Source organism: Notothenia rossii, assembly GCF_949606895.1.
Source record: "Notothenia rossii genome assembly, chromosome: 3".
NCBI classification, from domain to species: domain Eukaryota; kingdom Metazoa; phylum Chordata; class Actinopteri; order Perciformes; family Nototheniidae; genus Notothenia; species Notothenia rossii.
In genome coordinates this window covers 11304853-11326500 of record NC_136901.1, presented here as the reverse complement: position 1 = coordinate 11326500, position 21648 = coordinate 11304853, and the positions used below count along the sequence as shown (strand labels likewise).

General features: G+C 42.0%; 1 protein-coding gene across 9 annotated transcripts in view; it reads left to right on the top strand.

The window, feature by feature from the left end:
- Positions 1-21648, top strand: part of tns1a (tensin 1a) — a 77248-nt gene that overhangs the window by 26674 nt on the left and 28926 nt on the right. For 5 of the 9 annotated variants that reach the window (XM_079668391.1, XM_079668389.1, XM_079668396.1 and 2 more), the window contains exons 4-11: positions 9726-9764; positions 12202-12243; positions 16768-16817; positions 17343-17514; positions 17689-17739; positions 18169-18291; positions 18894-18958; positions 19433-19516. In XM_079668391.1, coding sequence (XP_079524517.1) covers positions 9726-9764; positions 12202-12243; positions 16768-16817; positions 17343-17514; positions 17689-17739; positions 18169-18291; positions 18894-18958; positions 19433-19516 — 626 coding nt within the window. Of the gene's footprint in view, positions 1-942; positions 1521-9725; positions 9765-12201; positions 12244-16767; positions 16818-17342; positions 17515-17688; positions 17740-18168; positions 18292-18893; positions 18959-19432; positions 19517-21648 lie in introns of those variants that run through there. The other 4 variants (XM_079668394.1, XM_079668390.1, XM_079668395.1 and 1 more) reach the window with 4 other exon arrangements.

Sequence of the window (21648 nt, the reverse complement as noted above, 5' to 3'; positions counted from 1 at the left end):
AGTGGGTGAGAGAAAATGATGAGACACACACGTGGGCGCACAAACACACACATTCACGGGAGCCAGGCCTCCTCATTCCTCAGCCGCCCTCACAGAGGCAGGTCTGTTTCCCCTGCGCAAACGCGTCACATCAAAGAGCCATCACAGCACGTCTCCATAGCGACGCCCTTCAGCGGTATGGATGCAGCGCGGCAGTCGGGAGATAGAGCTGGCAGACAAACCGTACGGGAGGCCTAATGACCGGGTGCTAGCAGATGACTGATGGCCTAATTTAACTCGGCTCTTGTCTGGAGGTCAAGAGCTAAGTTCACCTCGGGTGCTAAAAACCCAACAGGAGGCAAATATTTCCCTCCCAAGTATTTTAGAAAAAAGGGATCTCGGGTCCCACTCGAGTAGATCGATAGCAGATACAGTCTCAGGTACAGGTTTGCCACTCTTCTTCTCAACTCTTGGATTAGGTGTTTTAATTACACCAAATATTTTTGTAAGAAACGCTCTGGAAAACTTCAATGACAGACCCCCACCAAAGCCAAGGTTGCCTTCGAGAGCTCCTTAGACTTCCCGAGTTGCAACGTCGTTCTGCTACTACTACTTCAATGTGTTTATCAGTTTTAATATGGCCTTTAAAATCATATTTTGGTTAGAGGCTAACAATTAAGCAAGCTAGTACTGGGCACATTATTCAATAAATGCAAAGGCACAAATCAAATACAAAAACAAATAACAGCTATGTGGGATATCAAGATTTTATAATGACATGATATGCAATAATTAGAGTGTTTGTATTTCACAGTAAAATGAGTGAACATGCAAATATTACCATAGTAAATCCTACATGAAATATGTTAAAACAAATGTACATACTCAATACAAACTCTATATAACAGCAAAGTAGTTGATCAATTTGAATTAAGTGTGTTTTTGGCATAAACAAGAAGTAAAGTAGGTATTTCTAGCTACGTAGCATTCTCCCTCTAACTCCCTCTGTCAAGCATGCGTCAACAGAGAGGGCCGAGGGAGAAAGGAGGGAGGAGAGAGAGACACGGAGAGAGAGAGGACTGCAGACAGAGGGAGGGCTACACTTTCTGTCTGCCCCCGGACGGCTTTTGCTCTCTCGTTTTGGGTACCAGAATCGTAAGGAGCCCCAAGCCGCTTATTGGCCTTATATAGCGTGTTTCAACATTTCTTGGCAGTTGACGGGAGGAACCAGAGCCAGCAGTACAAAGGAGAGTATCCTGGTCCAGTCCAGAGGCTGCGCAGACATCCACATGCGCGCACACATAAACACAGAATCCAGTTCAGTAGCTCTCTGGCACGCGTTTGGGATTACTGCTGTTGTTTTGAGCGAGAGGGGTGGAGAAGGAGGAGGAGGAGGAGGAGGAGGAAAGTGTCTGTATTTGGTACTCCCTCTCTTGCCCGCTTTCTCTCCTGGAGGGGGGTCTAAAGGAGGGAGTGAAAAGCAGAAGTAGAAACAAGGCAGAGGGGGTGAGAGCGTGAGAAAAAGTGGCACCGCTGCGCAGGTAAGACATCTGGGGGAGTAGATTTCCCAAGTTTTCTTGGCTGTGTATTCCATCTGTCGTTTGCATGTTTGTTTGGCTTTAAGAAAATGTACCTCAGTCCGGATTTTGAGTCGTTTTATTGCATACCGACGCATGAATTCTGTAGCCTCACAAATAGGGATGTCATGTAGTCTGCCACGGGAAACTTTCTCCCATGGGAACGGGGAGTCCATTCCAGTTGCTGCTGGAGCCTGTCATGACCCGACAAGAAGTGATTTGTGTCAGCAAGAGCCAAGCAGAGAGACGCGGAGCAACTGGTCAACACAGCACGCAAACACGTGGTTCCCCTCTCAGCGTAAATCCCATCTGCTCTGCCGTTACAGCAGATAAAGTAGAGCAGTCTGTCAAGGAGAATGTTTGCACGGAAAAGTCTTCTTCTTCCATCCTTCGCTTCTTTCTCCCACTTTTCCTTTCTGACACCTTTTGAGAGAGGATGCAGACGGATGATGGCAATCACTCACCTCTGACCTTGAGCTAACACACGGATGGCAGTAAAACATGAACGGTCAAGAGGTCACCAGACTTGTATGTCCTGTCTCCCACTCAAGAGTCAAAACAACGGGAAGGAATGCGCTTTTATTACGCCACCAAAAGAAACCCTTTTTTTGTGACAGCTGCACATTTGTCTTTAGAATTGTATTTGAAGACAATGCACAACCTTGAATCTGATTTTCTTGCCCTGGCTTCCTGTTTTTCATATGTCATAAGTCTTGAGGGAAAATGCGCTCCCATTTTCTCCACCTTGCCCAGAAAGCCTCTTAAGCCGCACTAACTCATGTCTCCCTCGTGCCTCATAACACGAAGATGTTCTCTAAGAGCGATGCTCATTGAACGACACTGTAGATCTCTCCCTCTTGAGCTATTCCTCTCTTGCATCTGTCTCTCCCATTCCTTAATAAAATACCTCAAGGCAGTTCATCTTTTTGACACATCAGAGAAGTGAATCCTTGGCAGCCTTTCGAAACATCTTGGGGAAAACCTACCATAAATCGCAGGAAATCATCTTGAAAGGGAACAAAGAAGACACCTTTCAACTTTGATTGCCAAATAGAAATTCCTCTCACGTGTTTGTGCAGATATTTTGTTTTGATATGTCGCGCATTTGTTTTGCAGATTGACTGTTAAGATATTCCTCTCTAGGCTTCAAGAGAAGTGCACACAAACAAAAAGGGAGGCTGGCAAACGGTGAGAACTCAAGCTGTGTGAGCTCCAAAGTATGTGCCGGTAAGAGTTATAAAAGCAGCAGTGACCAGGGAGGATGGCATTTAAAATGCAACCACACATGAGGCCAGGGCTCAGCCTACCCTCTCACTTATTTCTGTCAATTAGTGACAGACTGGCAAGGAAAACACTAAAAAGCCAATTTCGATTAAAAGGACATTTCAATGCAAGGTAACACAAACTACTTTCAGGTATAGGAAAGACACATAACTTGAGGCTTTCATAGAAGTAATTGCAGCTAAATCCTTTTGAGCATCTTGTGTTCTAGAAAGCCTATATTTTATTGCGCGTTTCCCTGTGTACAGTATACCATTGATTTTGGCTTGGCGTTGTTTCTCCAATCTGGCTTCACCGTGCTATTCGTGGTGGAATGAGAGAAAGCATCCTGCAGCCACCCCTAATCAAGCAGGAACTGATAGGCGAAGGCTCTCCGGAACCAACCCATCAGCACCGTCCAACATCGGCTCCATCCGGTAATGACGAAAACATGCTTGTCATTCAACTTCCATAATAGACTTGCCTTTAAAGAACTGCTCGTTTTACTCACAGAGTGTTTCCCACGATTCAATACCCACTGAGGTGTTGGTTTAAAAACCTGTGCCAAATGTTACCCACCTCTCCCACGAATTTAAAATTACATTTATGATATGCTCCCCTTACTTAAAACTCCAAGGCAAGCTTTTACATTCGGAGGTTTGCAACCTGTGTCCAAAGTGAGCCACAATTTCACATCTGATATCCATCCTTCCCGTATTTAATGGGGGTATTTTGTCGTCTGTAGCTCGCAGTTATTTTGTTGTAACCGTACAAGAGCTGAAGCAGCCAAGCCAGAGCTCCCCCACCCCTGACTGTGGCTTGACCATGACCAAATATCTAAGTGATCCACGGTCTTTGGCCTCTTTCGCGTCCACTTCATAAAGTTCCTTTGGGCTGCAAACCTCACATCGGCATGTTGGTTTGAAGGTCAAATCAGCCTTTGTTGGACCCAAATCAGAGCTCCCAGGCAATCAAAATAGTTGAAATAAGAAAAGGCAATCCACTCTGAATAAGCCTGTGTGTGTTGTGGTATTTTTTTGTCTGAACCATTTAGGGTCAAAGCAAACGCTTGTGCCTCTCGGCTGATATTTATGCTTATTTATGGCGTGTTAACCATGTGGTAGTGATTTTGTTCCCGTATGAAAAAGGATTTAGATGCAGGGTTCTTCGAGAGAGGACTGGGAACTTGTTGCTTGGTAGATTTCAAACGTTTTTGTCCGTCCTGTCACGGTGTTGTCATTTGTTCGACAGGATGGTTTTCATACTGCGGCGAATACTTTGTTTGTGTTGCGCTACCGGGTTTGGATGGACACCAGTGGAAAAACAGCTGGCGTGGAATGTTTTCTTCTTTACAAAAAAAATTATTTAGACTTCGTGTGTATACAAACCAGCCCTTCTCCATCCTGTTTGGGTGCAAAAGCAACTGAAACAGCATTTGGACCTTCATGGGCGAGCCAAGCCTGAAAAGCTTGTCCAAATGTAGATATCCAACAAATAGCTATGTTTTTACAGAGTGGATTATCTGTTTTAAATGACATTGAATAAAGGACTCTTAGAAATGATAGACAGCATGTTAGTGTTAATACTTTCCCATGCGTTATTGTGACTTGGCAGCATTCTGCATGACTAACTTATTTTGCCATTCTTTTTACTACAACATCATTTATCTCTTTTAAATTCCTCATCCGATATTATTCAGCCACTGACAACATCACTCGAACCTGCCAGGGCGCTCTTGCCAGCAACACGCTGCCACCCAGCCGAACATGGCACGGGACACACTTGACATTATGTCAAAATGTCAAAGCGAGAAAGGAACCGGCTCTTCCCCATCGCGGAGCTCTGCGGATTTAGTAGCCTTCCAAGTTAAACAGAAACCCAGCCGATGTATAAATCCCTCCAAAAGGGCTGTTTGAGCTTCAGTCCTTATTTGGCCCCCGTTTGGAAAGTGAAGAATTTACTTTCTCAGGCAAACTGCCATCGGCGCGGCAGTGGCTCTTGTGTGGGCAGGAGGAGTGCTTGAGGAATTTTGAGTGTGGTTGGACCAATGGCGGGCTTATTTATTAGAGCCAATGAGATGATTTATGCACTGTTGCAAACATGCTTTCTCCCATCAATCGGGCTGAAATGGAAGTAAGATCAAAGTGATAATGCTTTGTCAAATGGGCATAAATCTGCGAGAAAACTGCAGCCCAATATGAGAGCTCTAGAAAAGAACTAAAAAGGTGACAAAAAACAACACAAAAATATCTTTCATGCATTTTCTTTAGGTAAAAAAAAATGGTCTTTTTTATTTTGCTGAGCAAGCCAGTCTTCTTCTTGCTTGGCTTTCTGCGATGCTTGTTCCAGCCTGTTTGACAAGAATCCATCACTCTCATACAGCATCATGTTAACTCATTATACGGCGTTTCATCTCAGTGGACGTGGCTCGAGAGTCCTGCTTTGATATTCTCCTTCTCCATTTCAATATAAACCCTCATGAGTACCTGAGCGGCACATTTGCAAAATCATTAAAGCTCTCGCTGATCCACGCTCTTATTGCGAAGGGGGACGACATCAAGACAAAGGAGGGAAGCTCCGTGAAGCCGCCGAGACTCACCTGAGACATTTGACCTTTGCTGCGGGTAATTCAACAACGTCCCGCCTCAGCTGACCTCTGCTTGCCCCCTAACGAGGCCTCTTGGCTGGGTTGAAATTGCAGCAGGGGCCCCCCCGGTGGCTCGCTTGACTCCTTGTTCTAGTTCAGTGGCTTCCCAGACGCCCCTCGTGACTCCATGAGATTATAAGCTCCCTGTTTCAAAAGCCACTTTGATTGTCTTTCACTCGATGTTGGAGAGCTTTCTTTGTGGTCTGCTGGTTCATTTGGTGGGACGGGATTTGGGGGGACTCATTCAGAGGCCAAAGAAAAAGTCAATAATCATGATTTAGGATATTCAGTTGCAAGAAATGTCCCGATGCTGAAGCGCGTGGCAGGGCCTCTCTGAGATCCCTCCACTTATATCCGTCTGAGCTGGAAAAGACCTCATGAAGCCTGTATTAGTCCACCATCCAGCTGCACCCACCATATATGGATGAATCAGGGTAGCTGTTGTTCTCTCACTTGGTTGCGTGGTGATGCAGATTTTAGAGACACGTTGTTTGAAGGAATGTGAGATTAAGAAGTCTGTGAGTTCTCTCTGTCTGCTGCTCTGGCTGTCATGACTGCATAGCTTAACATGTGATGTGATATCAACAAGAAGTGTGTATGATTCCGTGAAAATGCTTCTAAAGAAATTAATCAGCGGCTGGTTAAAATGACTGTAAATGATGCAGTAAAATCGTTTTACCTTATCTAACAAGACCTATTAAGGGATTTTTACGACACTGAGACAATGTAAGCCTTAAGGGTCATACAGTAGATTCTTAAGGTGTTTTGTTGCAATTGGCCGCTTGTTTCTCAAACACTCAAGTAGCATCTGAAGACCAGAGTCATCACTACACCCCTCTGACCTTTACATCAATACTGGAGGGAGTCATCATCAGGACATTTGCAGGCGTATGCTACAGTACAACGCACAGAACAGGCCCTGTCAGCTGTAAATAAAAGGCAGACGCTCTTGCTACGAGGCCCCGGGGCCACTGGGACCGCCAACACTGATATATGAATGTCAGCCGCGGCCCCAGGTAGCAGGAACTGTAAAGAGCGAGCATGAGCCGACTCGCTCCTGGCTTTCTGGTACCAGCAACTTTCATATGCTTCCAACTAAAGCTGAACGTTAATATCATTCATTCTCTTTTTATCCACTTCCCTGTAGCGCCCACAGCTGCAACAGTTGTTACTCATTCACTTTATTAACCAGGCCATTCCAAATGAGGACCTCCTAGATGTGTTTCTCGCACGTATACACATGCACAAACAAGAATAAAGTCCAAGTGGACTGGATATTAATCAGACTACTGATGGTTTGACCCACATACATTTCGTCCATCAAATATTTTCCCAATGTTCTCTGCATGTCTTGAGGGGGACTTTTGACTGAAGGATTGCAAATATTGGCTTTTAAAGTCAAATCTATAAGATTAAGAATGGCAGTGATTTTAAAGGGGCCCTACTCTGCAAATGTTCAGGTGTATATCAGTATGTAGTGTCTCTACTTTAAAGAGTCCTCTCCTGCTGATGTTCAGGTGTATATCAGTATGTAGTGTCTCTACTTTAAAGAGTCCTCTCCTGCTGATGTTCAGGTGTATATCAGTATGTAGTGTCTCTACTTTAAAGAGTCCTCTCCTGCTGATGTTCAGGTGTATATCAGTATGTAGTGTCTCTACTGGGACATGTCTCCATGCTTTAATGTTCAAAAGCTCTTTATTTTTCTCATACTGCATGGGCTGCAGCACCTCTTTTCACTCTCTGGCCGTTTCTCAATCGCGAGGATGCTTGCTTGGTAGCACATGTCTTCCGAGTCACTTCCTTCAGAAGCTAGGCAAGAATCCTTCCTGGCATTCGGAAAACGAAGAGTGGAACAGGCTAGCAAGTGTGCAGGCGTGCGTCATATGAGAGGCCCCACCTTACATTTTCCGCCACAGATTTGGGGAAATTGGTCCGTGCGCAAAGCATTGTGGGGATTTGAAGGACGCGAAGTCTACCCATGTGCAGCCTCGAAATTTCCCCCAAACCAAGGACGCGGCCTCGGTGGAATTCCAAGTATGCTGGACATTGGAACGGTCCTGCTGCGCCACTTGATGACGTAGCATCCTTGAAATATTGGCTTGGAAGCCAATATCCTCGCGATTGAGAAACGGCCAGTGTCTCAAACCAGAGCCCAGTCTGCTCTGATTGGTCCACAAAATTATGAATTGTTTTTTTCTAAATAAAATATCAGAAAATAGTGAGACAACTCCCAGTTTCCCAAAGTCAATTAGTCAAAGTAAAATTCAAAGTAATTAAAGTAATTAGTCATACTCTTTTATATTTTTGTACTTACTTACTTTTATGTATATGTCAGATATTACTTTTTTATATATCTCGATTTATTTCTTCTTTGTCTCTTTAAAGTACTCATTGCGTTCATCTATGCATCATTATACAAATTCCTCGTCCCTATTCGGCAGTAAACCCGATTCTGCTTCTGATTAAATGCCTTGCAAGTCAGCCTAAGCTTAATATTTTCATTTTAATATGATAAAAGTCCAGAGAAAATCTAAATTTCCTGGCATTTTTGCTTTGAAAAATTACAAATATAAATAACATTGTTGATTGTTTTCCTGTCAATGGTTGCCGCTGTTATTGTGGTGTAGTTGTGGTCTCCCACTCACACTGTTGCTCAGCCTTTTGAAGTAGGGCACATATCAGCTTGTGGACTGATGCCATCACATATCAGCGTGCCCTGGATCCTCAGCGATGCTATCCCATTCCTGTACTCTGATATGCTTCATGATAGCATTACAAAGTCAATGAGTCTTTTGTTTTCCCAGAGCAAACTAATTACAACCGCTTCCTTCCCGCCCGAGCCTGTAGTCTTCTGATAGCGCGCTGTCATCTCTCCGCTCGTAAACATCCGTCCACTCGCTGCACACGTATGCCTCCGTGCGCTCCCACGTGCATGTTTATCGTGCACAGTAAAGTAAATACAATCAAATGGAAGTCTATCAGCAGAGGCCCTGTTTGTGCATCCTAATCAGCGATTTGTTGTGCACAGACTATTAGGAGCCACACTAACTTGCCTGTCATGGATACTATGAGCGAAATGTGTTGAGTATCAAAGCAGCCTGCTATTTAAAGATGATTCATGTGGCATCGGAACATGAGGAAGTCAATACCGCTCTAATTCTGAGGTGATAGTATTATTAGAGGACAAGTGATGCTGTTGCTAAGAGCTTGGCAGCAGGTACTGCTCCTAACTCTGCATGTTATAGTACTGGAGTGCCACCCAGTTGTTTGATGTTCAACTTCCAAAAGAAAAGCTGTTCTATCACTAGCAATATCTCAATGAACACCAGGCTTGCTAGATAACCCAAAGATTAAACAATCAATTGATTAATAGGCCACTACTGATCATCAAATATTCGTTTGAGTCCATTTTCAAGCAAAACAAAAATGCTTCCAGCTTCTAACATGGCAGAATTTGCTTATCTGAAAAAACTGAATGCTTAATGACATATATTTTTGGCACGAGTAGTCATTTTTTACAGAACGAGCGATTAATTAGGGAAATAAACCGACCTGAAAAAACACAAATTGACCAATACAGACTTAGCAAAACCACCACAAATCCTAATTTCAGGCTGATGACAATGGAGTCAAAGCGCTGACGGGTCTTTGTTGAGATCACATATAGGCAATGTATGGATGCCTCTAGTGTACTGTGCTTATTCCATTGTTTTAAGGCTTCATTGCATGGGTAAAATATGGTCACAAACACATTAAATGTCACGTTTACTCAAAAGCTAATCAAGGCAAAGTGTTGGGATTGCGCATTGTAAAAATGTGTGTAGTCAAATTACTTTTGACACACTTGATGAGGCCATTTGTGGTTTTGCCTTGATTCTCTCAGACCGTCCAAACATCATGCAAGAAGAATTCAAAAGACATAGCTAAATGCTTCAACCTATGTGTGAATCGACAGCATCATTGAATAGTTGCTCCTACTTTAACAGGAAGCGTTCTCTCTCAATGTGGATCAGTGCCAAATGTGATTTTTCCGGGACCAGTTTCCCACACTGCGGAACAGTAAAAAGAGGCTTCTTTATGAGGCAGGGGCTATTTCTGTTCTGCAGGGGGTGATTTGGGGAATACTCAGGCATTCAGGAGGAAACACTCAGAGACGTCTCCTCCTTTCTGTTGCTACAAAAATAGACGCACTTCTGACAGTAGAAAGTACTTCAGAGATCCTTTAGTTGTGTTACTCATGATTTCTGTTTCTCCCTTTACAGGTCACCACATCATGTCAGATACCGAACAGCAATGAGCCGGTGAGTGTGTGTGTGTGCGTGGAATGAAATGGTATTTAAAGGCCTTGTCGACCCCCTTCATAATGCAATGATTCTCCCTGGGATTGTGGCGGAACCACACACAGGGAGCGCTGTGAGGTCAAAGGTCAGAGGCTATAACCATAAGAGCTTCCTCATTTTCCCACAAGAAAAATCCAGTCAGTGCAAAACAAACCCGACATGTCAGCTGTGGAGGGGACAGGGAGTTGATGGTGATGATGTCAGAGGCAGCTGTTTCTTAGAGCGTAAAGAAAAGGGTAAAAAATATCAGAAAAAAATAAAATAAATGATTCTTCTCACCTCTTAAATTTAAATTACTATATATAGTTTAAAAGAAGGAATGATATTACCATTTAACAACACAGCCAAACTGTGTTCAAAATGTAAAAAATAGAAAACACAAATGTTCCTGTGAGAGTTTAAAAGGGCCATATATTGTTTTATATTGCTTTTTTAAGATTTGTTTTGGCAACCAGAATGATCCAAATACATTTTTCCATGACCCAAGATACAGTTTTGCACATTATTCACCAAACTGAACAGCTTTCTCATTCCAAAATACTGTAGTATTTTACACATTTCATATTTTTACAGTATTTATTGATACTCAAACTGTACCAACTTTTCCTTAAAAGGTCAAATCCTGAATCGTTAACATCCATGTTTACTTCAGAGCAGGTTCTACTTCACTGCTGATGACGCATCTTGAAGCATTTCTTATATGCCTCATCGCTAACTGATGATAAGTGGAACAAATTTAAAACAACAGATAAACATCAGCCATAAATCTTCCCCACTCAGGGTTCTTTTTGGAGGGAAAATATGTAGATTTTGGGACAGTTGTAAAGGATCCCTGCTCGATTATGAACACTACATGTGTATTTAAATGCAGATATTTAATACATACTAAAACATCAGTTTGCAGTTTACATTTGGGGAAAAGCATCCACGAAAAATAAGTGTTTTAAGGTATTTTAAGACTGATGAGGTAAGGACATACCGAGCAGCAGTCAGAGTGATTATTCCCCTTCCCTCTAGAGGCTGCTACTTTACAAGACAAAGTGTACGCACTGCAACACAGAGGCTTGAGTCATTCTCACTTTAATGAGCTTGAAACGGGAGCGCTCGTTCACTTTCCATGAAGAATGCATGCTCAGCAAATTGTCGGACATGATTAGAAAAGCAGCAGGAAAAGCGATTTGATCATTCTCAGTCAAAAAGTGGCATTTTCCCTTGTATTTTTAAAGATTAACTGAGGACGATGTGACCAAATTAGGAACATTCCGGGCCACAGTAACTACTTTTCACTTATTTACGTTGGACGCTGGCCGTTTTAAAGCACTGCAGCAGCTTGTTAAACAGTCCCCGGGTTTGTTTATAGAGCCTAAGACGCTGTACTTAACTCAGTTAGGAGATTTTCCTTAACACATGGATCACTGTCAAGCTGTGTGTGTGTGTGTGTGTGTGTGTGTGTGTGTGTGTGTGTGTGTGTGTGTGTGTGTGTGTGTGTGTGTGTGTGTGTGTGTGTGTGTGTGTGTGTGTGTGTGTGTGTGTGTGTGTGTGTGTGTGTGTGTGTGTGTGTGTGTGTGTGTGTGTGTGTGTCTGGCAGTGTGTGTGGAGAGGCAAACACACTTTCTCTCTGTCTCTGTTTCATACTTTCTTTCCACTTTTACATCTCTGCCTCTCTCCTATATGATTCGTCATACTATGAAATTCAGCGGTATTCGCCTTTTTATTTTTTTGCTATCGTTCAAGTTATCATTTATTTGATCTTGAGGTGTGAAAGCACGAAACGAAATCTAGCAAGTCAACCTTGGTTTAAATAAACATTTGCAATAAAATGTGATAAAACAAGTGTCCTCACTGACCCACCTAAAAATGTATTAAATTCCCCATAATGCAATATGGTATTCTTGGTAAAAATACATTAGAATATTAATCAGGATAATAAGTCTAGCTATCAGGCTACAATATTGGTTTTTCTTACATTGCACATTTTATGACAATTGTAGGCATTATTACATTCTAAGAAAATACTGTAACAAAATGTTTGGTGCTGCTTAAGCTGAATCAATGATCCAAATAATAGTTAAATGTGAAATATAATGGTCAAATTGCAAGTGAGAAAAAAATTGCTTCATTCTACAAACAGATTATTCGCTATACATTTAGTTAAAGTGTCAACAAACAGTGTTTTGTATCTTTTTTGTTCGATGATATGGAATTTTTCAGATCTATAGGTTTGTCTGTCAGGCAAAGTCTGCATATGTTAAACTGACACACAATTGATCGGACAGCCAGATATACTCTCTCCTCTTCTCTCTCCTCCTCATCCTCTTCTCCTCACCATGTTGTTTCCTCCCTCGCTGCGAGAGAAACAATGACTAACTCTCTGACTCTGTCTCACTTTTCTCTCCAGCCTCCCACTCCTCAGCTGGCATTAAAGCATGTAGGTACGCCGGTGAGTAACACCTCTTCTTTCTCAGTGTTAATGCCACGAGACATGCTTTAGATGCTCTTCATTCATACCTGTTATCATTCAGAAAAGCGCCTTGGTAAAAGTCTCACAGTACTCTGTCAGGCCAAATGTATGTGGACACACTTTGAAACATACATTTGGGTGCTGTTGTACAATCTACAGTATGAATAAAAAAATGCTGTAAAAAGCACAACCAATTATTTTCACCGGCTCGGCTAAAATAACTGGATGGCCTACCTGCCCGTCAGCCTTCCATCTGTGCACAAACTGATCTCGTGCCCTCATTGGTCATGTGCGCGTTCGTGTGTGTTGGAGGAGGGGCTCTGTAAGGAAGTCTGAAGGAAGGGGCCGATCTTTTTCGGCTGCGTACTTTTAATTTCTAGCGCACTTGGGCTGGTTTCTCCATTCTTACCTGCCCTACCTTTAAGTAATAGTATTGGCATCAAAATATACTTAGTACCAAAGAAACTCCTTTTAAGAATGATATTATATTAGTGGATTATCATGATATGTGCATTAATGTGTTGCAACTGGTATTTAATGGTAATTAGTTTATATACTGCTGAGTAGCTTGACTTAAGATATTAGTTTATCATATTTGTTTCTTTATTTTCATTTTGCATTGACGATCTAAATCTGAAAATGTATAAGAGTTATTTAATTATAAGAAAAAGGTACAATATTTATTAGAAGCATAAAATGTGTAAAAGTACCTAAATGTCCACACCTTCATGACTTTAAATTAAAGACACATTTAGAGGAATTAACTCGATCAATATTCCAATACATATTTTTAATCTGAAAAATAGGAAAAAAGGCAACAAAAAAAATCTTAACAATGAAACTAGCCATGAGTGTTCCAGTTGCACTTCCCTGATTAAATCCAGCCAGCTGACTTGAGGTAAATGCTTTGACCCTGCCTGTGCCAGTGTACAGTCATATTTAGCATATACCTTACAAAAGGAGAGAAGCTTCCGGTTCACTGCAAATGGAGTGTGTTCTGTGCCAGGAGCCGCTGCCAAGGCATGCATGCTCAGGTTGACATCTCTAAAAGCATGAAGGGCGTGGGCACGGGCGGTGGGTTGCAGAGAAGGCAAGATTCCAGAAAAATAGGAGAGTTGAGAACCACTAGGAATGCAAAGAGATTCTTTAAAAGCGTCACAAAGATGCGTTAAGATTATAAGGCGCTTTATTTTCCTTTCATGAAACCAGAAGCAGCATTTATTCTCAGACACAAGCATCCCTGCGTTGTATCTTCTTCTTCTGTGAGTCACGAAAGTGAGTCAGTGTTTGCGTCAGATTGTTGAGATCGGCAGCAGAAGTTGCCGCGATGATTCAGAGTGAGATTATAAACATAGATTAGTGTGAGTACACCAGTCTGTGCTGAGATTAATTCACAGTCTGTGACTTCACACAGAGAAAAGAGAAGAGAAGGGTCTAAAGTGTGAGAAAATATCAGCCTGAAAAGCAGGAACTGAAAGACATCTGACAATATCCCAAATATGTCCAATCATTTAAAAGATATAATCAAGGTAACAGTTGGTTTCTCATAAGGGTGTAATTCATCTTTGTTGTGTTTCTTTGCTAGAAGCTGTCATAAATTGACTTTGTATCCAGGTTCAAGCCATGCTTTCACATTTGGCCTTTTTTGTATTCTGGCTATTTTTAACTCTCTCTTTAACCAGATGAAGGATCTTGTTCATAGAGCACCTGGATTTGAAGTTAGGAGCAGCCAAATTGCATCAGAAAAGCCTTCATTCTGCGTTTTAATCACCGGGTCTGTTTGTTTATGTGAGGAGGAGACTCTGTTGATAATCCGGCTGCTGGTAAAAGCTGACCGGGAGCTGATGGAATGTTCGTTTTTCCTCTTCGGACACATCCATGGTGGTTTGGAGTTGAAATGCCCTAAATGTGACCATATTTGGGTCAGTGTGGGGGACTGATGGGGTCATCAAAGTGCACTCTGGAGAATATTGGAATCAGGATAGGATAGAGAATGTGAATACTGAAGAAAAAAGCACTTTCTAAGATTCCCATATCATGCTCTATTCAGTTTATAGAACCGTACTGTTATAGCTATAAGCACACATACATTCATTCATAGTTTCTGTTTACTTGCTGACATCTATTTTGCAAGATCCTGTCTATAACGCATTACAAACATATTTAAAATGATTATTTTTGCATAAAATATGGGATTATAATGCATCATATGGCATTATAAAATAATTAGAATGTATACAAACTATGGGAAAAAATGTCAATGACTGACCAGCCATTATAAATATTGCATGATACTTGACCTTATTAGTCAATAAAGAATACATTATGAGTATAATAGCATTCCTAAATGTATTTTTTTCTCAATAGTTTCAATTGAACTGCTTGATCCAAAAAGAAATACAAAGATGGAATAGGAAAAGTGGTTTTCATTCCATGCTTTTGTCCCGCTTTGGTGACTTGAAGGTTAATTAAGGTCAAACACATGTGCAGCAGACATACACAAACATACAGAATACTCATAGAGTCCACAAACACACAGCTTGGGAAAAAAGGGAGTGAAGAAGACGAGAGAGGCGGTGGGAGGGAGTCCCAAATAATGAGAGATAATGAGAGCGAGGGAGGAGTGCTTCCAAACAACAGAGTGGGCGAGAGGGAGGGAGGAAGCAGTAGAGGGAGACAATCGAGAGGGAAGAGGAGAAGATGGTGCGTTATAGAATCGCTGATGAGGTCTCGCATCTTCTTCTGTCATGAGGACTTTTATTTTATGATCTAAACAGTCGAACATAGAGAAGTGATTCCCGTGCTGTTAGCCATGCCTCTGGGTAGCTCAATGCGAAGACCGCTCAGCCACCTGCGTTCATCGTGGAGGTGGAGCACGGGCTTCCTGTTCGGCAAGGTAGGCCCCTCCCACACAGGAAGTCAAACATTCTGCTAAATGTTATTTATTTAGTTTGTACCCCCTGGTAGTGAAAGTGTAATGTGGTTTTTGTGTGTCGAAAACCATTCTTAAGGTCAATTAGAAGCCTTTCTGGAGCTCACGACCATACCATAGGCATACCTCTACTTTCTTTTATGATACATTTGCTCAAACAGCCATCAAAATCTAATCTTTATATTTTCCTTGATTGTATCTTATGATAAAGTAATGTTTGTGCAAGGGTAGAACTGTTTTACGTAACATGAGAACTTGGTTAAGTTAAGGAAAAGATTTTGGTTTGGGGTTTCAAATTAGTGGGTTAGGGTTACGTAAAATACTTAACTAACGCCACGGAGTTAAGCAACTAACTATCAAACTTTCACTGTTTAAAAGTCACGTTTCAGAATCCAGTTTAATGTAGGTTTTTATAAACAATTGATTTTCTTTGGTGAATTGGTGCATTACACAAACATTGCAAGGTCAAATTAATTTAGAATGAAGTAAAATACAAAAGTATAGACAATAAAAAAATTAAAAGATTGAAGATAAATATGTACAATATAAGATAAATACAAGGAAAAAGCAGTGCAGGGTTTAGAAATTGTGAATTTGAGCAGAAATGTGAAAAACTGCCAAAGCAATGTGCTCACGGAGGGAAACATAATGATATGCAATGGACAGAACAACCCCAAATCCGTTTTAAAATGACATGCTGCATTAACTTTCACGAGGCGTTCATGCACCCGTGTCGCTACAAGACAACAGATTGTTCCTGCGCTGTGAAACGTACCGGCGTAACCCCCCCCCCCCCCCTCGGCCCCGTGTGAACAGCCTGTTTCATTTTGCTAACACCAGCGGTCCGCCTAGCATCTGCTTCCTGTCAAATCACGGAGAATTATGCTTCCCATTTTGGCTCTTGGGTGGGTGGGGGGGGTCTGTGGGGGGCTTCTTCTGTGAGAAGCAATATGGAGAGAGCTTTGAGCTGTGTGTTTAACCTTGCTCCATGATTAGAGAACATCACCACTTGACCATAAAGCTCACAGTTTGTGGAGCTGTGGGGAAAGGTGGAGATAAATTCAGCTGTCGTTCCTCCTCGTACGACGGCTTCATCATCTTCCTCTTCCTCCTCTGGGGCAGTCAGAGGAACTCCAGCATGCGGCGGTTCCTCGACAGTACGGAGGATTTAGCAACATTTCCCTCTGCAGGACTGTCACAGTAAAACAGCCTGCTGCTATTTCCCCAGCAAATACCTAAGTCCAGGAGAGGGTCATTAAAGCGTGTGCTTGAATCCTGATGTTGTTTTATTCTTTTCCCTCTTAAATACTTTGAAATACTTTCTTTTCCACTCTAATCCCATTATCTCTTGTTCTTTTCCCATCTGCAATTAGTCCTCCCATCATCTCCCTCCTCTTCATCACATCTTCTTCTTCTGTTGTTTCCCCTTTTCCTATCTTTATTCTTCCTCCTGTGTTTTCCTCCTCCTACCTTAACATCCTCATCGTTACCAGAGGCAGTTTGCTTATGAATCGTTTTTCTCTCCCCCCCCCCCCCCCCCCCCCTCTGCATATCTGTGTGTGTTTCTGCAGGCATCAACGAGGTCCTGCAAGAGTGTGGAGATAAGGCGAAAGCAGTCGGGGTAAGAAAGAAAATTGTCATTATTTTAGATGCATACATAAAAAAAAAAATAGAATTAGAAACAAAGTTTATATTTCCTTTAATCTGTGAAGAGCTTTTTCTACCAAAATGCAGAAATAGGAAGCATCTAAAGTGATTGTTTGGATAAAAAGGGAGACAAATTCTGCAACTTATGTGGAGTTTGATCCATGTTGATCTTAAATCCATCTCTATTTGATGATTATGTCAATTATCATTCCACCGCTGTTATTGTTCATGCAGGGCTTTACTGCGTGCTCACCGGCCAATAATCCCCATCTCTGATTGGCCGGTGAAATAGATTGCATTTTATCAGCAGAGGTCGTGTCAACAGCCAGTGAGGAATTTTATATATTTTCCTCTCCAAGAAACATAAGAGTGAGCTGCGGGAGTTTACATCTGATCACTTTGAATCTGTCGTTAGTCCGCGAGAGAAATCGGAGAGAAATGTTCTCACAGCAGCGGTAACAAGGCTGAACATTGGTACCATCTCCCCCCCTCCCTCCAGGGCACAGGCTGTGGTACAGGCCATGGAGGAGAGCTATGAGGTGGACCTGGTCTACATCACGGAGAGGATCATCTCCGTGTGTTTCCCCGCCGGCGCCGAGGAGCGCAGCTACACCACCAACCTGAAGGAGGTGGCCACCATGCTGCGCTCCAAACACGGGGAGCACTATCTGGTGAGGAACCCCCCCCCCCCAAAAGGAACCAGGAGACATGACTGTATCACTTCTGATTTTGGACTGAGTGCCATTGTTTCACTGCACAAACGTGGCTCTTTAAGGGGCAAAAAAAATAATGTGAATGTCCATTTGTGCTTTGAAATGTTTATATCCGTCTCTTTCTGGTTTCAGATCCTCAACCTGAGCGAGTATAGGAGTGACCTTTCCAAGTTAAACCCAAAGGTACACCCCTCAGCGTCTGTGTTGTTTGGATCAAGACTAGAGCTGCAACTAATGGTTGTTTTCGTTATCCTTTAATCTGCCGATAATCTGTCTAAAATTGTCTGTAAAATCTCAGAAAATTCTCTATCCCAGTTTCCTGCAGTCCAACGTCTTTAAATGTCCTAATTTAAAATCCGGAACCCAAATATATCAACTTTATTTTGATACAAAACAGCGTAAATCTCCATATCTGAGTGGCTGAAATATAAAATGTTCATTAAAAAATGAAATGATAGTTTCTTTTTAAATGATTTTCCATTGATCCACTCCTAAATTGGTCAATACTTGGTTGAAGCTCTAGTTCAGACACATGCAGATCTATCAAGTGGGCTCTTGTTTGAGAGGAGTGTAAACTTAAAATAACTTTTGATCCTTTTTGATTCCCTTCAGGTCCTGGAGTTTGGCTGGCCGGACCACCATGCGCCGGCGCTGGATAAGATCTGCAGCATGTGCAAGTCCATCGACACGTGGCTCAATGGAGACCCCCGCAACGTGGTGGTGCTACACAACAAGGTAATGCTGGGAGGAAATTAGTGTATGGTATTACAAGTTGTGTGTGTTTTAATGTGCATTAAGGCATTATCGAATAGTAACTGTTGGAGAATGACATAGTGGGTAAAGTCTGCATTTTGGAAGCAAAATAGCCGTAACCAAATTGAAATTGATCAGTGCATGGAAAAATATATATCTACAAAAAACTCATTGTAAAGCTACAATTTGTGTTTGACAGACCTGATGGACTTCACTTTTTCTTCACAGCGGTCACTTACTAAAGATTTTAACACACTAGGTGTACGAAAACCAGCAATTGAAACACTATAAATAATGTCTATAATAAATATGCATATATGAGTGCTGACCTTCCAAAATCGACCTACATGTAGATTCCCATTTTGTTCCCTGCTCTAGTGTTGCCCTTTAGAGTCCGATCCGTCACTTTACACAAGCAGAGTGATTACAAACTATTTAACGCTATTTACCTGAGGATTTATTTGTTCCTGTTTTCGTTTATGATGAATACAAATACCTTTTTATCCATTATGAAATATTTTCCTTTTTCAAATAAGCTTGAAATCATGTAACTGAGTCTTGTTGTCTCTGTTTTTGTGTCTCAGGGGAACCGAGGACGCACGGGGGTGGTGGTGGCTGCGTACATGCACTACAGCAACATCTCCGCAAGGTACTAATCACCAACATCCAACACCTTCTTAAAACTCAATATCACATAATTATGGAGTGTAGAAGAGCTCCATTAGCAGAGGTAAATAACCAATATTGAAAATAACCTATGTAAGTGCATTGGTGCAATGACTCTCCTCCTCAGAAGGTCTTATAAGGACAGGAAAAGCAATCAATCACAGTAAGGCCTGGAGGTCTGGGACTTATTAAACACCGTTATGATTATTATGGCAAAACACTCCAGCTTATTTCTCTGGCTCTGAGAAGAAGAACATTTCATCAATCTTTAACACAACCAGATGTTAATGGGTGGGGGGGAGCCTGGAGGATTTAATGCTGCTTTGTAATTGATGAAGGCCAGGGGATATTTTATAAATCTCTAACTTTTTGAAAAATATGCATGACTTCCCAAATACAGCAGAATGCACTCAAGTATAGCAAATAATAACAGCAAGTCTAATTTTGTGCCGTGCAGTGCTGACCAGGCGTTGGACAGGTTCGCCATGAGGCGCTTCTACGAAGACAAAGCACTTCCTGTGGGTCAGCCGTCACAGATAAGGTCAGTCATTACCTCACTTCCTGTGACTTTCTGAGTCTGATATTCGCTACAGTGAAGAGAAACCACCAAACACTGTATGTCAGGTGTCGCTTCAACTGTACGAAAGCACCGTGGTTGCTGAGTTATGACTGGACAATCACTGGAGTCAATAGAGAGAGCGAATATTTCATTACATACCTCAAACATACATTCTTCAAGGTTTGAGGGGAAGTCAACGTCATCTTGCCAAACTCGTTGACTCATCTTACCATTAGCTTTTTTTTATCGATTGCTTTTATAAAAGGTTTATTTCTCAACATCTCACTGCTAAATGAAACCTGTAAGTATCCTACTCTTTGCCAATGATCTTAGTTTTTGCAGAAATCCAATAAAAAGATCCCAATTGGCTGTCGGGTAAACCACCACGAAGCAAATTTCTGGGTTGGCCTACTAAAACATCCCTACAGCACTCGATAACAAGACAAACTGACTGATCATTGTCCATGTCTCCCATTTCATTTTAGAGAGTACATTCCTTCTTGTTTTTCCGCTGTTTATCTCCAGTTGAATTGTAATTGGGATAATTGTGAGTAAACATCACAGCCTGGAGAGAAGCCGTCTATCTTGTCTGTCTGAGGGATTCTTCTAGTGTCTCTGGGGAGGCTTGGTGGCCGCTCATTCCAGCATATCAGAGCATATTTCCCTCTAATTTCTTCCGAGTTAATGGCCTTTTCATGAACTTCCAAACCAGAACGGGTCAAACCAATCAACAGTGGTTTAAAGCTATTCAAACCATTTTGAATGCAGCTCCCTCTAAGGGGGAGTATCATCCCAAACATCCTCCTTTAACTCATCAATCTGCACCTATCATATTAATAGCATTATTAGACAGTTAACAGCTTAAAGGCTTGACCCCTCCTTCTGCTTCTTGGGAAAGGATGAGCAGGACAGAGGTTGCAGGGGATAAACGAGGAAACACAGGAAACAGCAGGGGACTTAGCACCACTTCATTTCAGCCATTCTCTAACGGGTCTATACGCTTGCCCTCTGCCCCGCTGCTATTTCCTGCTTCGGATATAATTATCTCTGCCCCTGGAGTCTTCAAGTATTATGGTCTGGAATGTGTGACATTAACATCAAGAGTAGGAGATGAGCTTAACCTGCTGCGGCTGCTATAAAAGCTTTTCAAAGTTTGGATCAAAAGTGTTACCTGTTGTATTTTACAGCAAACCAGATGAGCCCACGCTGAGAGGACAGGCTCTCATCCGAGTCAACTGGAAATGGGATGAATTCATTTTGAGTTTCTCGAAACCATTAACTTTTTTTTTTTTATGTTCATTGCCCACAAGAGAACTGCAGAGATTTGAGGAACATAACAAGATCCTTTCATGATGCTTGTGTCGACATACAAAAAAAAAAAAAAAAATGGGTGAGAGACAGGGGAGGACATGAAGCTAAGGGAAGCATTGATAGCTCCTTTGCTGACATTGTAGGGTATTCATTTAGTCTGGAAAGATGGAAGTGTAAAAATACTGTATTTATTGAGGTTTGAGAGAAAGAATGTAAGCCATAAAGGGGCACTAATAAGCTGATGAAAGAGATATTGAATTAAGTAATATAATGGAAGAAACTCCATGTTGGTGTATTTTATTAACTAAATGCTAAAACAATAGGTGCAAACAAAAGTGAAATGGCCATCTGCAATTATTCCGTTTTCCTGCTCAGCTCAATTTGGGACTTCCCTAATATTTTAATATCTCGTACTTCTTGTTTGGATCATTCATTGATAAAAAACACACACACACACACACGTTGTTGATTCCCAGCGGTGTTCTCCCCCGCTCTGTTTAATTGAATTTCTACGAGGCTAAACCATCTGGCCACTGACAGCCGAGGAGGGGGGGGGGTGGGGGGTGTCTGCATGTGGCGACCCCACGGTCAAGGTCGCGTTCGGTACCATCATCATTATCATCATTAACAACCAGACCACACTAACTCAGCAGACCCCGACTGGCCTCTGTACACACACACAGTCACTCTGACATTTCCCGCAGTGTGTAAAGCTGCTTTTATAGTCAGAGTGGGAGTCAACAGCAGGGCTCTCAGGTATTGACCAAAATAACAAAATAATATCACAAAACCTGATTTAAATA